Source organism: Carassius carassius, chromosome 15 (assembly GCF_963082965.1).
Source record: "Carassius carassius chromosome 15, fCarCar2.1, whole genome shotgun sequence".
Classification (NCBI taxonomy): Eukaryota; Metazoa; Chordata; class Actinopteri; order Cypriniformes; family Cyprinidae; genus Carassius; species Carassius carassius.
In genome coordinates, this window is record NC_081769.1 from 4850674 (window position 1) to 4869151 (window position 18478).

Here is an 18478-nt window from a genome sequence, read left to right on the forward strand (position 1 = left end):
AAGCTGAGCTGAACCAGACAGTTATTGAAGTGCAGAGGATGGATTCGATGATGGTGGAGTAGAACTGTTTCAGCAGCTCCTGTGGCAGGTTGAACTTCCTCTGCTGGTGAAGGAAGTACAACCTATGCTGAGCCATTTTCACAATGGAGTCTATGTGATTGTCCCACTTCATGTCCTGGGAAATGGGGGTGCCCAGGAACCTGAGGAGTGCTGATCGTACGAGTGCTGGATGTGTATTTTCCCAGCCTCACTAGCTGCTGCCTGTCTGTCAGGAAGCTGTTGATCCACTGACAGACGGAGGTGGGCACAGAGAGCTGAGTTAGTTTGGGCAGGAGGAGGTTTGGAATGATAGTGTTAAAAGCTGAGCCGAAGTCCACAAACAGGATCCTCACGTAAGTCCCTGGTCTGTCTAGATGTTGCAGAAAATGATGCAGTCCCATGTTTACAGCATCGTCCACAGACCTGTTTGCTCTGTAGGCAAACTGAAGAGGATCCAGCAAGGAAGGGACTTAAAAAAAAAGCTGGAAAAGCAAATGGACAATTATACTGAATGTTTGCTGGATGAATAGATGAGTTATTATGATAGAATAATTAATTCTGTTACAATTACTTTGGGCAGTTATATGTATAAATATAACTGATTATAACAATGGCAGCAGATGTCTTCCACTGTTGTGTTGAGCCACAGCACATGTAGATGGAGGATCCCTGAAGAGAAGATTCTGAAGTTGATGCAGATTGTCCTGAAAATGGGGACGCTTGGTTGTCACTGTTGCTTTTGCTGTTTCCAAACTCCCAGAATTCACTGCTTGCCAAACTTCATTGTTTATCTCTTCCACAACAACCAAACAAGAGCAACTTAGAGCACAACAACCAAGAGATGAACTTAGAGCTAGAGAGTTTATTTGTATGGGAGAGAACCTTTTAATTCTACCTGAGATGGAGGGGACTAGAGATTTGTGCTTTTTGTTACTGAGGAAAGTTAATTACTGTAATTTCCCCATTGAGATTATTACTTTAATGCGTTAATCCCTAACACTGCATATTAAGCGTGATGATAGGCCAAGAACTTAACACACTTATCATGTGTTTACAAAATGTGTTCACCCAAAGGAGAAAAACCTGTTTGATGAGGGCCACCTAACACAATGAATCCAACAAACAGAAAAACTCAAAGCCCTATACAAGTCAGATAAACCACATCTAAGGAAGAGAATCAGGGAGTGCCGTACTCTCTTGTATCTGACAGATAATGAATAACAAATATACATGAACTTCTAAAGCCTGCTCAAAACACATGAAATAAGTCTCTCCAAACTTTAGCTGTTTTTCCACCCTTAGACTGAATGGTCCTAATAACAATAAGAAATGTTTCCAGTTATGTTTCCACTTGAGCTTGGTTTGTCACTTGTTTGTTGCCTGGATACTACAGTAGCTTCACTCTAAGCTATTTACATCCCATACCGTATGTGAACACTTGCATTAACAAGGCAATGATGTAGGGTTGACTGTATTAGGGGCTGTGAGAGCAAAATTAAGGTTAAGTTAATTAATTAAATTAAGCTATTGTGGAAGATATCTATGTAATATTATTACTGGAATGTTAGTCACTTGTAATAATTTTGGGCTTAAATATTAATGCTAAAATGCACTTAAGATGAGTGTAAGAGTGTCAGTTGGTGTCTTTCTATTACGAGGCAGTTTTCTACAGTATATATTTATGATTATAGTGATTATCAGTGATGTTCCGAGGCAATCTCATAGACCGGAATTGGGGCAAATCAAGCATTTTGTTACACACATTTTGTGAGACGAGAGGGGCAATCCAAAGACAGGCAAGATATCCAAAACCACAACTAGACTAAACAGCCTAAACACACTAGGATCTTGAAACATGATTTTTGAATCGTGAATCACCGATTTCGGACAGTAATCGATTTAAAATGCTAATAATCGAATTTATCGCGATTTCTATACCAATTCAATGCTTTCAAAATAGGCCTTTATACACATTAAATTACTACAAGCAAGAATTAATGGAGACCTTGAACAGTGTCTGTGCCTCAACACGCGCTCCACTAACCGCCTGTGACTGTCACAGGATTGCGCTCACGCTCACTTTGTCTCACTGTTTTTTGAGCAGCTGATGTGTGGTTTCATCTCTCCTTAGGACTCGTGGCCAGTAATGCTAAAGTGAAGTAGAATTACTTTTCTGTATTTTTTCAATGACTCTCGGTCATAACGACAACATTACTCTCAGCAGTCAAAAGCTGCGTATTTATTATATAGACGAAGCAAAAATATAAGTGCCTAAAGCATATGCACTGTTCCATTGAATGATAAATGTGTTTTAACAATGTCGTTCAACCTAATGTTCTCAGAAAACTGTCAAAATAACCACAGCATTAACAACAACCTTGAATTAAGAGTGCAAGATTTATCTGATAATCAGATGCATGAAAGTGGAGTTCGGTAATATAGCAAACAGACATCGGACACATTTTCTTTCAGAATACTCATTCGCTGATGGAGAGGAAAACTTAAATACTATAGCATTTTTTTTTTTTTTTTTTTTATGAAAATGAGATACAGACGTTTTCGCACTGAAAGAGAATTGATCTCGTGCTCATAGAACTTAAGACGTGCCATATCTGCAGCTAATCTGAATAAAAAGCAGAATGAACTGATGAAACGTTAAGACTATAAACACAATAAGTAAATAAATAAAACGTATGAATATGACATAATTTATAACATAACAGTACAGAGCACCCCCCCCCCCAATATATATATATATACTCAACTTATTTTGTTTGAGTATTTATTTCAAGATCTGGAAAGGAAATAAAAATAATACCAAAAAATAAAAAATAATAGTGTTCCTGTAGCTCAAGTGGTACAGCATTGCGCTATCAAGCAAGGTTGGGGGTTCGATTCCCCGGGAACACATGATAGGTAAAAATTGATAGCCTGAATGCACTGTAAGTCGCTTTGGATAAAAGTGTCTGCTAAATGCATAAATTTATTTTATTTAATACATTATATACAAGTATTGGACAATGAAACTGAAACACTGGCAAGTATACATTTCTTACATTTGTGGTCAGAAGGCTGTGAAAAACAAAATCTGCATTGTAAATACTATTTATAATATATATCTATATCTATATATATATATCTATATATCTATATATATCTATATATATATATCTATATATATATATATATAGTTTTTTTTTTAATCTAACCTTTCTTTGGAAAATAATAATTTAAAATGTGGGGAAATCTCATTATAGAATAAATGTTCTTCTTTAATACACGTTGGCCACAATTAACGGTACACTTTTATTCAATACTTTTTTAAAACCTCCATTTGCCAAAATACAACTCTGAGTTTTCTTCTATAATGCCTGATGAGGTTAGAGAACACCTGACAAGAGATCAGAGACCATTCCTTCATCCAGAATCTCTCCATATCTTTCAGATTCCCAGCTCCATGTTGGTGCTTCTCCTCTTCAGTTAATCCCACTCATTTTCTATGGTTCAGGTCAGAGGACTGGGCTGGCCATGGCCGAAGCTTTGTTTTGTGACCAGTGACTAATTTTTGTGTTGGTTTTGAGGTTTGTTTTGAATTATTGTCCAATTGGAAAATCCAACCATGGCCCATTATAAGATTCAGTCAGGTTTTCATTTTTTATTTGTTGTTATTTGAGAGAATCCACTATGTCATGCACCTTAAAAAGATGTCGAGGACCACCAGCGAAAAAAACAAAGCCCACAATATTAATAATACAGCTGTCATGGAGACACCAGCCATCTATCCATCCACAACCAGTTCTTTCACTTATGCCAGGGAAGGAGCACTGTCTGAGAGCAAGTTTTGAATGGGGAAAAATGCAATGGTTAATATGGCAGCCCAATTATAGGAATCCCTGCCTTCTGAATGAAAGAGCTAATCGGTAAAATCAACTCACTGAAGCTGCTGTTAGAAGTCCCGGTTGGTATAGAAACAGTCAGTTTGCTCACTGGCTGATCTAGCCTGAAAAGCTTTAAAAGATAAGCTTTTTATAATGCTATTTGAGCAAAAGAAACAACATTTATGATACAGCTGTTGTCAGATTTCATTGGTGATTTCAAATATAAATGTAACGATAAAAACTCCATAATCATCGGGAAGAAGGAGGCGGGAACCGGCGGACAATCAAATAAGATTTAATAATGACAAAAGAAATACAAAACAGAAATAAAAAGCAAAACACAAACTAAAACCCAGGCCTGGTCCTCTCTCATCCTTCACTGTCGTCGCTCCAGTTTTATATCCTTCCATCTCCTCCGTGGGACTCGAGACAAGCAGGTGTCGCTCATTTCCAATCACTCCACCGGCCTCGCTCTGTTCCCACGTCTCTCTGCCCCGCCCCACTCGTCACATACCCCCATTGCCCCCTCGAGACTGCGCTCTATCCACCCCCCCCCTCCCTCCGGGGGGTACCACTCATGGGGACCTGCGGGAACCTGGGGGTAGGACAGACGAGGCGAGAGAAAAGGAGATGGAAGGAGGAGCAACAGAGACGAGAGAGGGGAGAGAGGAGAAAAAAAAAAATTCCGGTTCCCAGACGCACTGCTGCTCGGCCCTCCACCAGCTGGGTGATCTCCTCCGCGGTGCCTGGCGGTGGCACTGGACGGCCCTCGGCGGACGGCACGACACTCCACATCACGGGCGGCCGGCAGCGAGCTCGCCCGTCCCCGGCAACTCACTCCAGCCCACCGCCTCGAGCGTCCATGGCGGCACACTTCCTCGCCAGCTCCATGGCACCGTGGATTCACCACAGTGGCGAGGGATCTTCAGCAGCGCGTCCCTCCTTCTCCCAGGCTTCGGCACCACTGTAACGATAAAACCTTCATGATCATCGGGAAGAAGGAGGCGGGAACCGGCGGACAATCAAATAAGGTTTTAATAATCAAAATAAAGACAAAACAGCGCAACAGCCCCTCGCGGACGACTGTCGCACCCAAATAAAAAGCAAACACAAACTAAAGCCCAGGCCTGGTCCTCTCTCGTCCTTCTCTTCTCTCAATTAAAATTTTATTGTAAGCTTAGTATACAGTTTTGGAGAATTTGATGTTTCCCCGTTCTAAGTGATAGGAGCTGCACTTACATGCCCAAGAGGTGTTTAAAAGATGGCCGCCTAGTGACATTACTTACCTTAAAGGGACTTTGGTACCATCCAATTGAGTCCTCAAATAGTTACCTTGTCTCGCATGACCGTACAGTTAATTACTCCTCATACCTCCCTTTCAGTGCAAGCCCTTCTTGATTCTGGGTCCTCAGAGAACTTAATCTCACATGCCTCCACGTCCATGCCACCTGAATACCGGGTGTTCCAGGACATCTTCAGTAAGCAGGCCACCACCTGAGGAAACCACCTCAACAGCCTATGGAGGAATATGTCATGGAGACTCCACCACATAGACATCCACCACGTAGAGCAGGTCCTTCTGAAGCTGAGGCAATACCATCTGAACCTCAGTTTGGAGAAGTGCGAGCTCCGCCGTACCACCATCCAGTTCCTCAGTTGCATCATCACTCCTCATGGCATCCAATGGAAAATAAGAAGGTCCAAACTATCAAGCAATGGCCCCTACCCTACTCCATAAAAAGAGTTACTAAGTTTCCTCAAATTTGCCAGCTTTTATCGCCGGTTCATCCAATTCTTCAGAACCCTGACAGCTGCACTCACCTCCTTAATCCGAAATAAGCCCAAGTCTCTGTCCTGGATACCAGCAGCCCTAGCAAGCTTTGACCAGCTTAAGTAAGCACCACTCCCACCTTAACTTACCCTGACCCCCAGAAACCTTTCCTTGTTGAAGTGGACACCTCCACCGTGGGAGTGCGAGCGATGCTGTCCCAATACTTCTGGAGAGCCTCCCAAGCAGCATTTCTGTGCTTATTTCTCCTGTAAGTTGTCCATTGTGGAGCAAAACTATTATATCGTAATCGTGAGTTTTTGGCCATCAAACTCGCCCTGGAAGAATGGAGACAGTGGCTGAAGGGAGCCCTTCATCTGTTTCAAGTCATCACAGATCATCACAACTTGGAATACTTCGAAAATGCCAAATGGCTGAACCCAAGATAAGCCTGTTGAGCCTTATTCTTCACACGCTTCAACTTCCCTGTTCCCTGTCTGGCACACAGAACACCTGAGCTGACACCTTGTCTCAGATTTACCAACCCCCACAGGAATCCTCCTCTCCAGAAACCATTCTCTTTTAAGGATTTTTAACTCATTCTTCTACCCAGATTACCTACCTAGAACTTTGGTATCCCCGAGGACATTGTCTCCGACCATGGACCACAATTCATCTCTTGAGTCTGACAAGGCTTCTTCCGCCTCCTAAGAGTTTCAATCAGCTTAACCTCTGGATACCACCCCTCAATCCAATGGCCAGACTTAGCGGAAGATCCAGGACATTAGGAGATGCTTGCACAGTTACTGCCATCAGAATCAGCATGACTGGAGTCAATTTCTACCCTAGGGTAAGCACCGGCTGCGCCAGGGGGGGGGGGTGTCTTGGGGGGGTCTCAAGACCCTGCAAAAAAATGCTTTTTATTAATAAATAATCATCCATATCGATACGCGAATCAGCAAGGAATGCATCACAATATATTGCTGTATTGATATTTTGAACAGCGCCATTTTAAGCCTAGTTGCATGCGCCCCTTTTTTACTTTGAGCACCTGCCTTTGAGCACCTGTATTTTCGATGCAGTAATATGCAGTTATTAGCCGTGCCCACTGTATTTTTTGTTGGTTTTCATGAGCCCTCCCTTGAAATGACCAGGACCGCCATTGCCCCCCAATCAAAATTGTCTGGAGCCGCCACTGAGGGTAAGTATGTACAGAATTCCCTCCATCAGCACTCCCCCAGCCTCACCCCCTTTCAGTGTGTACTCGGCTTCCAACCTCCCTTATTTCCATGGTCAGGAGAGCCATCTGAAGTAACAGTGGTAGGATTCTGGTTCAGAGAGAGTGAGAGGGTTTGATACTCAGCACATGTCCATCTCCAATGGCAGTCTGGAGGTTTAAGATCCAAGCGATTGCCCATCGCCTGCCAGCTCCAACTTACCATCCAGGAGTCAAGGTCTGGCTGTCCACACAGGACATCCGCCTCTGGCTGCCCAGTTGTAGGCTGAGTCCCTGGTTCATGGGTTTGTTCACCATCAGGAGGCAAATAAACAACAACATGTACCATATGGACTTACCTCCCACTTATCATATCTCACCATCATTTCATGCTTCCTTATTAAAACCTTACATTAATCCTGTCACTCCTTCTTCCCCAGGACCTGACAAGCCGGACTTACCACCTCCACCTCCAGATTGCTGGAGAGGACACCATCTATCGGGTCAATACCATCTTGGACTCTCAGTATCGAGGGGGCCAATTCAATTCAATCTCTGCACTCTGGCAAATCTGTTGTTTACGGTTCTTCAGTCACATTTCCTGCCCAATGAATAAACCCTTGAAATTTATATGTTTGACTCTTTGAGGTCTCCTTCTGTGTTGTGACAACAGTAGTATATTTAATTATACATATGGGGTACTTTTTATCCCTGTTTGTGCCAAACCCATCCTGAGTGTTTGCTGTTAAAAATTATATTTTATTATTTTTTTTTTTTATCTGACCATAGAAGCCAGTCCCATTGGAAGTTCCAGTCGTGTCTGACAGCTGAATATATTGGAGATTGTTTTTGGATAAGAGAATCTTCTATTCTTCAAACAACATGATGTAGGTGCTGTTTGATCCTTTTTTTTTTTTTTTTTTTGACCCAGAGACTCAAGTATCAGAGTCTCAGTCTGAGATGTCATGCCCATGGGCCATTGGCTAAACTTCTGATGCATATGGGACATAAAAGTAGAAACACTTCAGGAGTATCAAATTTGTCATCAGATTGGTTGAATCCTATAGGATTTCCATGAGACGGGTGTGTCATGTTCTTTAACATTCTGCTTGGAAACAAAAATACTGTGGTGCCAAATCCCCTCACGAAAGAAGAAAGCCACTGTGTTTTCAACTGTGACGACGAGCGCTTATCAGGATGAACTAAACCCTGGAATTTAAAAAGTATGTGAAATATTTAAAGTTCATGGCATACAAAGTTTTAAATATGTCAGAGAGTTTTACACACCCGCCTGTTATTGTATCAACATTGCCACGCCTTGAAATATGACGATAAATGAAACAAACTGTGATTAGTTGTGTGATATGTTGGTCAAACGGCCTCATGGTGTTACCGTTTACGCTGCTGCAAGAAACACGGAGCCGAAGGATAAACGAAACAAGGCTTTATTATCCAACATAGGCATTCTCCAAACATGGATCACAGAGGAAGACACAGGTAGGTAGCAAGTGAGTGGTTAGTAAGTGGTTAGTAAGTAAGTAGACCCGACAACACAGAATTCAAAGGACAAGGTTTAAGTACGAGGGATAATTGGGGAGACACAGGTGGATGGCATGACTAAATTAACAGGGACATGGAACACATGGGGAAATGAAGAGACACACCTGGAAACTAATCAATCCAAACACGGAAGACAGAAACTGGGTCACAGAGGCAAAAACACACAAACTGAGTCCAGATATGTAACATTACTCCCCCCTCCCGGTAGGTGCGTCCTCGCAACGTAGAAACAACAGAGGGAGGCGTGGGTGGGAACTTGGGAGGAGGTTCCGGTGGAGGACGGACTCCCAGGAGGGGGCCAGCAGACAGGGACCACGGAGGGAGGAGCCAGGGAGGAGACGACGGAGGGAGGAGCCAGGGAGGAGACAGGAGGGATCTGGAGCAGGAGGCACCCAGCAGGGCCCAGGCCACAGCCATAACGGCCCAAGGTGGGGCCGACGGTGGAAGGAGCCATGGAGGAGGAATGGTCGCCGACTCCAGGGACTCGACCCACGGCAACGGAGCAAGTGGAGGAGGAGCCCGAGGCGAAGACGGAGAGCCGAAGAGCCAGGGTGACGGGGAGGCGCCGGAGGTCCTAGGCGGAACAGATGGCTCTGGTGACTGACGCGGCGATGTGGATCCGGAAGGCCGCGGCGAGGCCAGAGTGACAGAGGACTGAGGTGTAACCGAGGGGATGAAGGAGCCTGACGGAGCCGGAGGAACGGAGGGATGAGGCGAAGCCGGAGGAGTGGAGTCCCGAGGCATAGGATGGACGACGCCAGACCAAGGCGGAGCCGGAGGGACGAGGGAGCCAGGCCGAGCATGTGGACTGCCGGGCCACGGTGGAGAGGAAGGAGCTAGGAGCCATGGTGGAGCCGACGGGTCAACGGGCCGAGGCGGAGTCCAGGCCTCAGAGGCTGGAGGCGGAGGTGAGGGAGACGCCAACCAAGGCGGCGCTGGAGGATGGCAGTCCCGCTGAGCTCGCACCACAATGATGGTAGGCTGAGGGCGAGTAGAGGGGCTGCCAGACGACAGCGGAGGAGGAGGCAGGAGTGGGTGGGAGGGTGGGAATTTCGGAGGAGCAGGCACTGGAGCGAACTCTGGGGCTGGAGCCCTCCCTGGGCTTAACGGAGGATCAGGAGCCCGTCCTGGGCTTAACGGGGAATCAGGAGCCTGTCCTGGGCTTAACGGAGGATCAGGAGCCCGTCCTGGGCTTAACGGAGGATCTGGAGCCCGTCCTGGGCTTAACGGAGGATCAGGAGCCCGTCCTGGGCTTAACGGAGGATCAGGAGCCCGTCCTGGGCTTAACGGAGGATCAGGAGCCCGTCCTGGGCTTAACGGAGGATCAGGAGCCCGTCCTGGGCTTAACGGAGAATCAGGAGCCCGTCCTGGGCTTAACGGAGAATCAGGAGTCCGTCCTGGGCTTAACGGAGGATCAGGAGCCCGTCCTGGGCTTAACGGGGATCAGGAGCCCGTCCTGGGCTTAACTGGGGATCAGGAGCCCGTCCTGGGCTTAACGGGGGATCAGGAGCCCGTCCTGGGCTTAACGGGGAATCAGGAGCCCGTCCTGGGCTTAACTGGGGATCACAGTCTGTACGATCCTCCACCTCATTTTGACCCAATTGGCGCTCCACATTTTGCTCCCTCGTGGTGGGCAGTGTCGCCGGCTCTCGCACCTGGTCTGACGGGTTGCTCTCTGGCTCTCCGTCATCGGTGGGCTCGGGCTTATGCCCCGTACCGTGGGGAGATTGTAGGCTGGGCTCTGGGTCCAGAGTGGACCTGGCGAGATCCTCCATTCGGCTGACAGTGAAAGGGTGACCCATTTCTCACCAGAGTCCACTCTATAAATGCGGCGAAATCCTCCCATAGGACCATCTTCGGGCGACAACGCTCTGCACTTGGAGTTCAAGCTGGCGTGATAAAAGGAGCAGAGCTCGTGGTCCGGGTAGCTGGTGGCATTAGCTAGCAAGAGAAACCGTTTGGTATGGTCCTCGAGAGAAAGTCCCTCCTGCTCCAGCAGGAGAAGGAGGAATTCAGGGGCTATAGAGGGGATCCATCGACATAACGAAAAGAAAAAACGGAAAACAAAACGGAGGGGAAAACACGCAGTTTTTTTTTACTTTTTCAGGTCGGGTCTTCTGTTACCGTTTACGCTGCTGGAAGAAACACGGAGCCGAAGGATAAACGAAACAAGGCTTTATTATCCAACATAGGCATTTTCCAAACATGGATCACAGAGGAAAACACAGGTAGGTAGCAAGTGAGTGGTTAGTAAGTGGTTAGTAAGTAAGTAGACCCGACAACACAGAACTCAAAGGACAAGGTTTAAGTACGAGGGATAATTGGGGAAACACAGGTGGATGGCATGACTAAATTAACAGGGACATGGAACACATGGGGAAATGAAGAGACACACCTGGAAACTAATCAATCCAAACACGGAAGACAGAAACTGGGTCACAGGGGCAAAAACACACAAACTGAGTCCAGATATGTAACATATGGGTGGGCCTTGGCAAATGAAAGTTGGTCTGGCTACGCGAGACTAGGACGATATAGACACATTTCCACTTCCAGGCAGATTCATAACATTTTCTGTTGATTGAAAATTATTACCTTAATTATTGCACTGATTGTGGAAATGGGAATTGTCACTGCTCTTGCTGTTTTCTAAAAGTCACTTTCTAATTTGTGAAGGTCAATTATCTTTTGCTACACATCAGAAATATATTATTTGAGTTTTCTCATTGTGATGGATGATTACGGGAATTTGGCCTTTGTTTCCCCTCCTATTTATATACCTGTGAAACAGGAAGCAATGGCTAGATCATTTTATTTTCATATTATTTATTTATTTATTTTGTAAAAAGATCAAAAGGATTCATAATGCAGTTTTATTTTCACAGCCTTTTTTGATCATATTTACCAAGGGTAGCAACAATTCTGACCGTGACTATATAAATGCTTGGCCTAGTGGCCAAACTTTATATTGCATCAGTAAGAGCAGAGTGTGAAGGTTAGCACAGCCCTCGGACTAAATCTAAAATATCTTAAACTGTATTCGGAAGATGAACGGAGGTTTAGGGGTTTGGAACGACATGAGAGTGAGTCATTAATGACATCATTTTCATTTTTGGGTGAACTAACCCTTTAATGAGAGACATAACAGCGTTCAAAAGTGGACAAATTGTTGGCACGTCTTGCTGGAGCATGTGATGTCTGTATGTATTGAGAGCCTTGGTGTCCAGGGTAATATCGGCATACAGTACCACCCTGAAGTATAAACCAAATCCAGCAGGAGTAACTGTTGATGGAAGAGATTGTCTGAAACCCCTTTATTCCCTTTGTCCCCTATTTAAAAAGGGTATAAGGGTTCATTGAGCTAAAATGTGGATTTTAATTTCAAAATTCTTTTTTTTTTTTTCATTAACAACTAGATGGCACAAAACTTCACCACAGTACTTTCCTAAAAATTTATGTTCCAATATACACCTCATGAATGATCTTAGTGCAAGGACTTGCTCCTGGTAACAAAATTATAAGAAAGTTCTCTTTAAATAAAAGTAAAAGTCCTAGTAAAGTTGAAAAAGATCAGAAATTCAGAAAGCAACTTAACCCTTAAAAGAGGTATTAATGTCCAAAAATTATTAGGAGTATGGATAAGGACTTTTAAGTGGCTTAAGAGTTTTTTTTTTTTTTTTTTAGTTTGTTTGTTTTAGAAGTGGAGAAATTTTTAAAACTTGAAGAAGGAGAAGAAATGTGTTGCACACAATGAATGACAATGAGTTAATAAAATCCTTCACATTAGATCGTGCATGGGTCATGTTTGTGACTGATCTTACAAGAAACATAGTAAGATCTCCTTTTGTGTCTCTATTCATTTCCTATCAAATATGTTAAGTACAAAATTAAAACACACACACGCACACACACACACACACACACACACACACACACACACACACACACACACACACATATATATATATACATATGTGTGTGTGTGTGTGTGTGTGTGTGTGTGTGTTAAAGCTGAAGTAGGTAACTTTTGTAAAAATGTATTTGTGAAACCTGTCATTATGTCCTGACAGTATAATATGAGACAGATAATCTGTGAAAAAAATCAGGCTCCTCTGGCTCCTCCCATTGGTCCTATTGCCATTTCCAGAAATTCATCCGCTCCCGGTAAGAAACAACCAATCAGAGCTGCGGTCCGTAACTTTTTTTGTGTTCAAGATTTACAAATTGTATATAATAAGCGAGTACACCATGAATCCATTTTCCAAACCGTGTTTTTAGCCTGTCCTGAATCACTAGGGTACATCTATAATAAGTGTTTATATTCGGACTATTTTAGATTGCTTCGGGGGACCGCGGCGGAGTAACCCAGTACCTTTGTGATTCTTCATAGACATAAACAGAGAGAAGTAGCTCCGGCTACAATGTTCTTCCGCAAGACGCAAGCAGTTCTGTTTATTAACCGCTAGAGCGTCAAAAGTTACGGACTGCAGCTTTAATGTTGACATTGACATATAATATACACAACAAAATATATATTGTATTTGGGATAAAACCACTGCTGTCTATTGATACCTACTGACACTAATACTTTATATGAAATAATAGTTTGTCATATCTGGAATTTTATGTTGAAGTGTTTTCTGTGACATGTTTGTAGTTAGTTTTTAGTCTCCCCCATTGTGTTATCTTGTTAAACCTCTTTTATTTTAAAACTTTTATTTTAAGAAGTTAAAGGGATAGTTCACCCAAAAATATAAATCCAACATAAGAATTCACTTATCAGCTAAACCTATAAGTACTTTTGATATTGTAACTAAAGTGTTACTGATATATTTTATTTTTTTCCCTGATAAGCTTCCCTGATTTTATTTTATTTTATTTATTTGCTTATGTACTTATGTACTTAAAACGACTCAATTTGGTCTGGAAAGAAGTATAAATACTTACTATATGGATATTGTATTGAGAGGATCAATCCTTAGAAAAATATTTGTACCAAATGTTTAAACTAGATACTGTATTACATATTTACAGTAAACATGAGTTTTTAAAATAAACTTTGAAGCCTCTTAAGCAAATGATGGAGTATACATATTTGCAAAGAAAGACATCAAATTCTTTATTTATATGCTTAATAGGACATTTATTATAATGGGAATATGTGAATATTGTAAATAAAGCATTAAATAGAGTTTAAACTTTTTTAAGTTTAGGCCTGTGGAATGACTACTTATTTTAGCCCCCCCCCCCCCCCCCCCCCGCCGCCTTTATTACTTAATTAGCCCCCCCCCCAAAAAAAATCCAGTAATAAGGCTTTCAGTCATAATACTTAGTAAAAAAAAAAAAGATTAAACAAACGTTTAAAAATCAAAAATATTTTAAATGCTGTCTTTATTTTGTTTCCACATTGCTTTAGAAATTCAAAGTGAAATTAGATTTATAAATAAATGAAATCAATTTAATAAAATTAAATTAAATTTGATCAACTTACATATTCCAATATATTTTATACATATTATATTATGTTCATATTTAAAATATTTTATATTAAAATGCTTACTACGTTTCATTTAAATATTTGAATAAGGGTACATTTTAAATTTTCAAACTGAATGACAGCACTGCTTGCTCTTTTGTGAGACTCATTTCTAAAGTTCCTATTATCTGCCTTTTTCTTTTTCAAATATTGTGTAACACTACCTGACTCACGAGTGATATTCTCTTCGCCCCTTCAGCTCTTCCTAAACCATTCATGTTCTAACAGCTTGTCTAAAGTCAGGCTGCTGCTCTTGCACTGGTTTAGCAGATCACAGCATTCTGTACAAGTTTTCAAGAAAGAAATGGTTAGTCCTGTACCGTGCGATGCATGTGGCATGTGAATGTTGTCTGCCACTTGTCTTATTTATATATTAAGAAGTTGATGAGGACTTCTTAAGATTATGCTAAGTCTGTGTGAGTCTAACAATGTTACTGTCATTGTGTGTTGTCTTCTTACCACTGGATAAAGTGGAGGAAGGAATCATCTGCATCTCTACAAAGCTGATTCCATTCACCATTCTGAACAGCAGAACACCCAAAGACTTGACCGTAGCTTTGACCGCTGGACACTCTGTGTACTCTGTTCATGTAGGCAAGAGATTTTCAAGAGTGTTGAGCATCACTTGCTAGATTCATCTGCAAGCCATTAGTTTATTTGTATATACCATTAGAGAAAATAGGACTAAATGTCCTAAAATGTCAAGCTACCATCATAGTCAGAAGTTTCAAAAAGTTTGCCACAGCCAAAGTCTATTAATTTGAGCTGCAGTGTCTCTGTGTTGACCAGGATGTTGTCCGACTTGATGTCACGGTGAAAGACACCCCGGTCAAGACAGTGTTTGGCTGCTAGCACCACTTGGTGCATTAAGCCACGTGCCACAGTTTCTTCAAGGTAACCTCCGTTGCTCAAGGTGAAGCTGAGCAAGGTCTCACATGGATGTGGATATTCCAAAATCAAGATGTACCGATGATGCTGCTCAAACCATTCATACATTTGGACAATGTAGGGGCTTTGAGGAGGCTCTCGCACCACCAGATTTAGTGCCACTTCCACCAGCAGATCTCTGATACTCCCAGGCTACAGAAACGTGATAAGCAAAGAGTTAGCTGTTGTCTTTTGCTTCCATGTGTCTTCCATGTGTGTATCTAGTTTATACAGTAGGGTAAGAAGTCTGAAATCACTAGGGAGAATGGCACAGTTTGGCATTCATTTCTAAGTAAAAGCTCAGTATTATCTAAAATGAACTGACAATTTATATGAAAAGTTGGAGTGAAAAAAAGTAAAATATAACCTTTTGTGCAAAGGAATTAACATGGTCAATGCCTAAAATGTTCTTATTTCATAAATTAGACATTATTTTTAAAGAAGCATATACCGTATTTTCCGGACTATAAGTCACACTTTTTTCATAGTTTGGCTGGTCCTGCGACTTATAGCCAGGTGCGACTTATTTATCAAAATTAATTTGACATGAACCGAGAGAAATGAACCAAGAGAAAACATTACCCTCTCCAGCCACGAGAGGGTGCTCTATGCTGCTCAGTGCTCCTGTAGTCTACCACTGAACAACATAGAGCGCCCTCTCGCGGCTGTAGACGGTAATGTTTTCTCTTGGTTCTTGGTTTTAAATAAATGCGACTTATAGTCCAGTGCGACTTATATATGTTTTTTCCTCATCATGGCGTATTTTTGGACTGATGCGACTTATACTCAGGTGCGACTTATAGTCCGAAAAATGCGGTAGTTATTAAATTAAATGTCATTTTTTTTGTTTTGTATTGTTTTATGTAGTAACACTTTAGTATAGGGACCAATTCTCACTATTAGTTTCTTATTATCATGCCTATGATAAACATATTTGCTGTTCATTAGTGCTCATAAAGCACATATTCTGCATGACCATATTCTAAATCCCTAATCCTGAATTTAACTACCTTACTAACTAATAATAGGCAGCAAATTAGGAGTTTGTTGAGGCAAAAGTAATAGTTAATGGTTGTTAATAGTGAGAATTGAACCTTAAAATAAAGTGTTACCCTTAATTTTGCTTTACACTTTACACATTGTTCAATTCAGATTTCAAGATTTTCTATTTGCTCTTAGATTTTTGGACTCACCTGTATATATAACTTATACATTTACATTTAATAACTTACAATATAAGTAAAGCAGTCCTGCACCGACTTGGTTAAAAATTTGATGGCAACCTGCAAAGAGAATAAATGAATTGATACAATGATATATCAATGTTTGTATATATGAAAATCTGTAAACTGTTTTACGTCAGATGGAGTAACTCCTAGAAAACTTCATGATATTATTAATTCAAAAATGTATTACAAAAATAACTTTATATTATTTATATAACATTTATTTTTTGGAATGTATTAATAACAATATTCTACAAACTTGGCATTATAACACCATATTTAAAATTAAAAATTAAAAAAATGCTAGATGATTTAACCATTTTTCAGACATGTGGGGAATGTATTTTCAGCTTGTAATAGTAGAGAAAATTGTACATAAAAAATAAATAAATAAATAAAAAACCCAAGTGGCAAAAAGTTTTGATGAATAAAGCAAGATTGGTTTACCTTCTGACCATCAGATCTACGAGTCCCCTCATAAACAGTGCCAAAATTTCCTGATCCCAGTGACACTCCCACATCATAAAGGGAAAAAAATGATCCTGTGAAGAAAGAAAGAAAGAAAGAAAGAAAGAAAGAAAGATGTTAATATATGACATTACTGCTATCTTTGATTATTACAGAAATTCCAAAAGTAGTTTACTTTGCTGCGTGCCTGAATATTTATTAATGGCTTTTACAGAGATTTGTTTATTACATGTATATTACTATTTCTTTTAACCATGGAATCAAGAAAATAACAAGATCAAACTAAAATGCTTCATGCGCCACATGATACATGCTGAATACTGGACAAAGTATTAGACAGGCTGGCACATAAATACAAATGTGAAGAAGCTGGAGAAAAGTAAAAATAAGTGAAAACTGAAAGGAATAAACACACACACACAATAACTATAGGACAGAGTATAATCACAAAATACTCACCGACAGCTGGACCCAGAAGGGATGTTAACTCTGAATGAAGGCCAGACGGACCTGGGACAGGTTCTTGCTTGAGATCAGGTGTCAGTTTAAGACTGGACTGACGTGACACATTCACCGGCTGAGAATCAACCAGATCGGTGTGAGGTGGCAGCTCATGATTGGATGCACCTGGCCGGGGATCCATTGCCTCAGGGTCAGGGTCAGGGTCAGGACTGGTTGGATCGCTGTCAGGTGTCAGCTGGAGACTGGATGGACCCGAGACAGAGGAAGGCTCAGGATCAGTTGGATCGGTTGTACGTGTCATCTCGACACTGGGTGCATCTGGGACAGCTGTTAACTCCGATTTGAGTCCAGATGGGCCAGGGTCAGTCGTTAACTCTAAACCGAGGCCGGATGGACCTGGCTGAAGATCGGCTGGATCTTGCTGAGACTCTGGCTTGACGCTGAATAGCTCTGGGTCTACTTTGTTGCCCCTGTAGCAATACAGGACTGTATGCTTTACAGCTCTCCATGTTTGCCAGAAGAATGCACACGTGCCTTTGTTCTTTCTCATTTTGGTTTGCTTTTCTAAAAAGTGGCATAGAAGACCATAAGTGAAATATTGAGGTTAGCTCTCAGCAGAAATAAGTACACAGAATTTTATACAGTTTATGTACATTATCTAACTATTGTTTGTTATTTGAAATTAAATTAAAAGGTCATGTATCTTAAATCCACGTAATTATAACTTCATCACAAATATATGATTACAAAATATTTAAATGCATGCTACGCAAGTTTCAGTGGAATTAACATTAACATTTTAGCTGATCATAAATTCTGTCAGTACATTCTTACCATATTTCAAAGACAGAAATAATTACGAAATGACATTCAGTATAAAGATGTATTTATGTCCTAAGTGGGTTGAACAAAGAAAATAATATACATAAATATAGACTTTTATTGCAAATATCTTGCAGTTGAGGAAACATGACATCAGCTATATTCATTTACAGTATGACATTTGATTGTCATAATCGGTCATTTGTTCAGGTAAAAAGGTTACTTGTCTGAAAGAAAGGTTTTTTTGTTGTTGTTGTTTTTTTCATAAGTTATTCTGAAGTAATATTCTCATCAGTGTTCCAACAGCTCTTATTTAAATAAGCATATTTTCCCCTAACCTTACTAAATGTAGCTATGTTTCATGTCAAATTCTTAAACTGTATCAATAAATTCTGCTCTGCTGTGATTTTTTGTCTGGAATAGATGTTTTTCATCTTTCAAAAATGTAGTAATTAACTACTTGTTTATTGAACGCATAAAATCAATGTCACATTTGCAATCGTACTTCTACTCTGGAAAACACTTCATGTCGTGTGTTGCATATCATATGTTATAAATATGAAAATGAATGATGAG

The 18478-nt window shown here is 41.3% G+C and overlaps 1 protein-coding gene across 1 annotated transcript; it reads right to left on the minus strand.

The window, feature by feature from the left end:
- Positions 1-16107: 16107 nt before the first annotated feature.
- On the minus strand, positions 16108-17421 carry LOC132157650 (uncharacterized). The gene is made up of 3 exons (XM_059566980.1): positions 17078-17421; positions 16598-16692; positions 16108-16207 (listed from the first exon to the last, which is right to left on the minus strand). Exons 1-3 carry the CDS (start codon positions 17379-17381, stop codon positions 16145-16147), a joined length of 462 nt encoding a protein of 153 aa, XP_059422963.1. The 5' UTR covers positions 17382-17421; the 3' UTR covers positions 16108-16144.
- Positions 17422-18478: the final 1057 nt, after the last annotated feature.